General features: G+C 42.3%; 1 protein-coding gene across 1 annotated transcript; it reads left to right on the plus strand.

The window, feature by feature from the left end:
- The first annotated feature begins 1,257 nt into the window (after positions 1-1,257).
- On the plus strand, positions 1,258-6,331 carry LOC136631420 (transcription factor HES-5-like). Its single transcript, XM_066605707.1, has 3 exons — positions 1,258-1,358; positions 3,124-3,304; positions 5,325-6,331. Exons 1-3 carry the CDS (start codon positions 1,299-1,301, stop codon positions 5,543-5,545), a joined length of 462 nt encoding a protein of 153 aa, XP_066461804.1. The 5' UTR covers positions 1,258-1,298; the 3' UTR covers positions 5,546-6,331.
- The last annotated feature ends 338 nt before the right edge of the window (positions 6,332-6,669 follow it).

A 6,669-nucleotide genomic window follows, 5' to 3' on the forward strand; every position in this document is an offset into this window, starting at 1 on the left:
TAGGACAACGATCAGCAGACAAACAAACAAACTCTCATTTGTCAGCCAAAAAAGAAATGATCATTATCAGCAGTTATTATCGGAAGCACATCTCCCCATGTGAACAGGCAATGTGCCGCTGACACTGATGATACTGTACATAAGATAAAACAATATTGTATCAACCATCATTTATCTCCAATACAGCCAGCATGAGACTACGTAAAGGCATTAAATCTCCTTCTCAGTCCCTATAAATGGACTTTAACTTCATGTATAACTAAGAGATGTACCTGGCGATTTTATCAATAGCAGTCCTGGAATATCTGAAGTGGGCCACAAAAATGAGGCCAGCACCGCCCTCTTATGAAAGTTGTCCAAAAGAATATCTGTGTAGCCCATAGCAATCAACCACAGCGCAGCTTTCATTTAACCTCAGCAGTAAAAGAAATGATAGCTGAGCTGTGATTGGATGCTATTGGGAACAAAAATTACGGGGAAGTCGGTGAGTGTTCCATTTTTAATTACGCCAGTATTCGTTGCCGGGTGCTGAAGAACGCTCAGACAACATTTCCCTCAAATCCGATGAAAACTGTGGATTTGTATACAACACAAACAAACAGATTTTGTATTTTATATATAAAATTAAGGTTTTATATACGCCTGGCCCTAAATAAATTAGCAGATTGGTATGTGCTGCTATTGACTGCTTTGTTAATTTTTCCATATGTAACCATAATAAACATACTTTTTTAAATTAAATTAATTTCATTTAAATAATTTAAGATCTTTTTATCATTATTTTTTAAAACAATTTACGAAGGAGCAACAAAAGCTGCCTGGTCTGACAAGAATGAACAGAAAGTACAGATAAAATGATTCTCCCCTGGCCAGGAGAGACATGTGCCATATAATGGCTACAGCGAGCACACATGCCATATCTTTATAACCCTCATGTGCCAGGAGGATAATATGAACTTTTAATGAGCTCAAAAAAGTCAATGTTTTGATAAGAACAGCTGCCAGAGGAAGAACCAAGGAGATCAATTGCAGCAAGTCCTAGTGTTACAAGACTCTCCCACACTTCTCTTCCTTTAATTTTATGGCCAGCTCCAGATGCCGGGGCTCCTAACACACTTCTGTTGTCCCGGCCTGAGGGCTCATTGGCTGCAGACTGTGGGAACCTCTACAGAGGGAGATCTTCACACTCTGTTATGCAAATAGAGGGATATAAGTGGAGATTTCAGCCATTCCCACCCAGACATTCACTGCCTGACCCACCAGAACGAGGACCCTCTCTGGGATCTTACAGCTAGAGCATGGCCCCCAATAATAAGATGGAAGACTCTCAGAGAAACCCAGGAAAAGACATGCGCAAGGTAGGAGACTCGACTATCTAGAAATCAGTAATGAGGCTTCTGGGTTATAGCCGTTTTTGATTTTGGGATATATATTTTTGGGTTCTTTTGGGGCTTTTATAATGTTTTGACTTATTTTTAGGATTTAACATTCATTATTTATAATTTGCTAAATATTAAATATTAGTTTGGGAACCATTAGTGGTGTTTAGTAGCTATTCACATCACTTTTATGTTTAGTATATACGTTAAATGTTGTAGTTGAGCTCTCTTTAAAAAAAAAAAAAAAAACTTGTACGCTAGACATAGGGAAACTAATAGTTTTACTTTTTCATATTATTTTTCCTATTGACTAAAATGTATTTTAAAAAGTTTACATCGAGCATATGGTTGATTTTTTTTTTAGGGACAGAAAAGCATGGGATGCTATGGTTTGCCATCCCACAAAAAGTATATGCAAACGTAAGGGAGACCAAGCATAGTTGCATCTAACCAGTTATAATTTATAAGTACATCAAGAAATAGGTTTCTAATACTTTTTTATCAACACACATACACAGATGGTTAAAATGTGTCGCGAACACCCCCTAAAGTAGTGAATTTGTTTGAAATAGTTGCCAGCCCCCTAACACAGTCCAAAAACAATCCAACTCCAAGGTTTGTACTACTCGGGCTTGCTCATAGGCGTCATTTGCAATGGATCCCACAATTACGTATGTGCATAGAACAAATCACAGACACCATAATTTAATGCTAGGTTGTTCATTTTTTATCTTATGCTTCTAAAGGCATACATATACAAGGCTTTTTTCACCATAAAGTGCTTCCCTTATGCAGATCAAGCCGAGGTACCAACGAGACAGGAGAGCGAAGCATGGAGCTACGTTGGCACGCTTGGCTCTCCTGTTTCCTCACTACCTTGGCTTGCAGCGCAGGAATTGCTGCCCCTTAACACTTCGCCTTCTAATAGGGGGGCAGTGTTCTAATCACAGCTCCCTTCTGTTAGGGCTCTTTTACACTGAAGGATTATTGCCAACGGGAATCTGAATCATAATCGTTCAGTGTAAATGTCTGCCCCATCGGAACGCCAGATGATAATTCATTCGTCATTTAGATCATATAGGCATAAACAACAAACGACGATCGGTCCATGAAAACAGGCGGTCATCTCTGAAAGACTGCCTGTTTACTGTGTACGGAGGTGGGAATATCAGAACGATCTCCGGCCCCTTCGGCCTCCATTCACTGAGTGATGGTCGCTTCAGTGTAAATGCGGAAGCGCTCAAAAGTCATGCTGTGTAAAAGGGCCCTTAAGCATACCCACAGGCCTTTTCTCCGTACTGCAAGCAAAGCAAAAACTTAGTACCTATTCACATCAGCATCATAGGTTCCATTTGGAGCCTCCATCACTGATTAAAATACAGGACATTCTGTTCTGTCATATGACAGTTCCATTCGGCCAGCGGGTTGCATTTTCCTGGAGCAGGAAAATGGAAGCCAAAGTGCAAGTTTGAACGAACCCTTACACAATGGTTACCCATAAAATAACAGCAAGTCATGGGTGCTCCCAGCTTATCTCTAAGGGACCCGCAATCTGAATAAGGGCTCATTCACATGAGTGTATTTGCGATCAAAATGCGCTTACGCCCGTGCGAACCGGCCCTAAAGGGTTGCATGGTTGCTATAAAAGAATCTAGGAAGTCATGTTTTTACAAGTTACTTCAGTCTCATTGATAGACATGGATATCGGAGCATTATAATGGTAATATATTTTTGTTGTCTGCAGCTGAGGAAGCCTGTGATTGAGAAGATGCGGAGAGATCGGATTAACAGCAGCATTGAGCAGCTGCGCATCTTACTGGAGAAGGAGTTTCAGAGACATCAACTCCCCTCCAAACCGGAGAAAGCCGATATCTTGGAGATGACGGTTAACCTACTGAGACAACAGCTCCACCGTGCAACCAAAGGTGAATAAACTTCTCCTCAGATCCCTGGTTACACAATACTCCCTGTTATTTGATGCACCACGGCCTGGACTGATCAGCTGGTCACCAAATTCATGGCCTGAAGAAGACAAATTATACCTGATAGGAGTTTGAGTTCACCATTAGAACTAGAAACATAGATTCAAAAAGATCATTTTTTTCTAAATGTTGTAGTTAAGCGGTTATTGTTATACATTCTAGGAAATTGTTTTAATCCCATGCGGGCAATTGCAAAGAGGTGCTGAGACTTGTGCTGCCTCTGTTAAATAACCCATGGCACTAACTAGAGATGAGCGAACGTACTCGGTAAAGCACTACTCGTCCGAGTAATGTGCTTTATCCGCGTATCTCCCCGCTCGTCCTGAAAGATTTGGGGAGCGCCGCGGAGCGGGGAGCTGCAGGGTAGAGCGGGGAGGAACGGAGGGGAGATCTCTCTCTCCTTCTCTCCCGCCCGCTCTCCCCTGCTCCCCGCCGCAACTCACCTGTCAGCAGCGGCGCTCCCCGAATCTTTCAGGACGAGCGGGGAGGTACTCGGATAAAGCACATTACTCGGACGAGTAGTGCTTTACCGAGTACGTTCGCTCATCTCTAGCACTAACCTTTTAGGCTTGTTATGATTGATATCCAGGGATGCACGGTAATTATGGAGTGTACTTGATGGGTCCCAAATGTCCCCTCTACCATATACAGTAGTACTATTAGAAGCAGAAGATATTTGAATTCTGTATCGGGCCCATTAATATCACTTTACTCCTCCTATAGCAGGGGTGTCAAAACCTTTCCACCAAGGGCCACATCAGCTTTATGGTTGCCTACAAAGGCCTAATTGTATAGTAAGGCCTCTTTCACATAAGCATATTTGTGCAGCGTATTGCAGTGTAGAACACACATAACAACAAAACAAAGCAGCTGAATAATGTAGGCATAAGTGAGTTTTTGTTGTGCAAATATGCAGCGTATTTGCAAAACCATAATGCACTTATGCCTGTATGAACAAGCCCTAAAAATGCCCCCCATAGTGGCCCCAGTGGTAATAGTACCAACCTGATAGTGGCCCCAGTAGTAATAGTGTTTCCAATAGTGGTCTTAGTAGTAATAGTGTTCCCCATTGTGACCCAAGTAACATAGTAACACTAGTAACAGTGTCCCCATGTTGTCCCCAGTAGAAATAGTGGCCGCAGTAGTAACAGTGACCCCAATAATGGCCCCAGTAGAACAAGTGACCCCCATAGTGGCCCCGGTAGGAATAGTGTTCCCCATAGTGGCCCCGGTAGTAATAGTGTTCCTCATAGTGGCCTAAGTAGTAACAGTGTTCCTCATAGTGGCCTAAGTAGTAACAGTGTTCCTCATAGTGGCCTAAGTAGTAATAGTGTTCCCTATAGTGGCCTGAGTAGTAAAAGTGTTTCTCATAATGGCCTAAGTAGTAATAATGTTCCCCATAGTGGCCTCAGTAGTAACAGTGTTCCTCATAGTGGCCTAAGTAGTAAAAGTGCTCCTCATAGTGGCCTCGGTAATAATAGTGTTCCCTCAGTAGTAACACTGTCCCCTTTGTTGTCCCCAGTAGTAATAGTGACCCCTTAGTAGTCCCAGTAGTAATAGCAGCCCCAATACTAGCTTCTGGCCAGGTAGCATCCCTACTGGCATTCCACTCACCGTGCCTACAGTTGCTTCCCGGATACGGCAGCCTCTGCTGAGTCTGTCACTGCTGACCTCTTACCTCAGCATCTGTGCTGCCTACAGGACAGCGCATAGAGATGCTAGGCGGAGAGGTCAGCGGTCCCAGACGATGAACTGCCACTGCCGGACCAGAGCTGCAGGTGGCGTGAGTAGAATTCCTGTTAGGTTTGATGCAAGACTGGCAGGACGGATTCAGCCAATGGGCCTTATATTTGACGTGTGTGCCTTATAGCATTGTATACATCCTATACACCTGGAAATGATGTAATCGTTGGATTGCCCCAAATCAGTCATGCTAATATATTATATTTTTCCTCCATTATAGCAGTGGCACCATACAAGCAAACTTTCCTGCCATCTATGAAGGATACAGAATTTGTGCCACATTGTAAGCACCTATCTACACAGATGGGTCTCTGGATGGACCCACAGAAATCCAGGTCTGAAAATGGAATCGTACACCATCCTGTGATGTCTTTCAGCCAAGTAATAGTTAGAGAGGGTGCCCAGAGCTATGGCCCTGCTGACCTATGGAGGCCCTGGTGATAACCTGGCTTAATTATGGACTCGGATGTAAGGATCAAGCAATACCAGGATGAGGGCCAGAAAGATGTTTAATATATTTATGCCTCATACATTGTTTTTGATATATTCCCACGGTAGATTGATACATTCCTATGACATATTGATACATTTCTATGACAGATTGATTATTATACAGATTCACTATAGACAAAGCCTCAAAATATCTTGATGGACCAAGTCGAGCATTCTTTATAACAGGTGTCTGCAGGCAAATTGTGGGTCTCCAGTGGGTGTGGAACTGTAACTCCTAGTAAGGCGAACCCATAGATTACAGACCACATGCTGTAGCACATAAGGACACATAGGAGCTTATTTAATGTAATGAGCTACACCCCATAAGAAAATGAACATACAAATCTCACAAGGGGGGACAGACCCAAAGACACCCACCCATGTGACCTTAGATCTTTAAAAGTGTAGAACTCCCTTTCTTTGTAGAAAATTAGGTTTTCCCTATGAATTCTCACTGTGCATGTAAAGACACAGCATTTGGCACAAGATGATGGCCATGTTTTCCCATAAATGCTAGGTTCACTCTTTTATGTATGTTTAGTAAACAGAAAGTTTCTCATATGCTGATGGCAGATTTCCCTTCCACGAAGGGCAGAATCTCCGATCTGTTATCTGCATGATCTCATATGTTGTGTTCACTGGCAAAAGCTAATCTTGGCAATCATGCTGAGAGGAAATGTTCTTTTCTGTGAAAAGTAAAGTTTGCTTATTTTGCACCTTTGTGATGATGATATATGCCGAGGAAATCTTTAAATACATTTGTTTTGTAAAACTAAGTTTTATGGAATGTCTTCTGTTATTTTATACTGCGGTGAAAGCGTCGGATGTGTCCATGCTCAACTTAACTAACCTGGTGACTAATCCTTCATTAAAGGTTTGGGCATCAGATCTCTAATGTGGATAAAATGAAAAAATAATAGCCTCCTATAAAAAAAACTAAGATTTTTTCTCTTTTCGTATTGTGGTAGCCATGTAAGGCCGGTTTCACATCTGTATGGGAACCTCTGGCCGGAGGTTCTGTTGAGGATCCAGCTGAAAATACTGAAAGAACAAAATGCTGCTTGCAATGCTTT

The sequence above is a fragment of the Eleutherodactylus coqui genome, chromosome 6, assembly GCF_035609145.1.
Source record: "Eleutherodactylus coqui strain aEleCoq1 chromosome 6, aEleCoq1.hap1, whole genome shotgun sequence".
Taxonomy (NCBI): domain Eukaryota; kingdom Metazoa; phylum Chordata; class Amphibia; order Anura; family Eleutherodactylidae; genus Eleutherodactylus; species Eleutherodactylus coqui.

Coding starts and splice junctions, on each gene's coding strand:
- LOC136631420 (XM_066605707.1), top strand. CDS start 1,299: ATGGCCCCCAATAATAAGATGGAAGACTCTCAGAGAAACCCAGGAAAA. Junction 1,359..3,123: donor CAGGAAAAGACATGCGCAAG/GTAGGAGACTCG, acceptor TGTTGTCTGCAG/CTGAGGAAGCCTGTGATTGA. Junction 3,305..5,324: donor GCTCCACCGTGCAACCAAAG/GTGAATAAACTT, acceptor CCTCCATTATAG/CAGTGGCACCATACAAGCAA.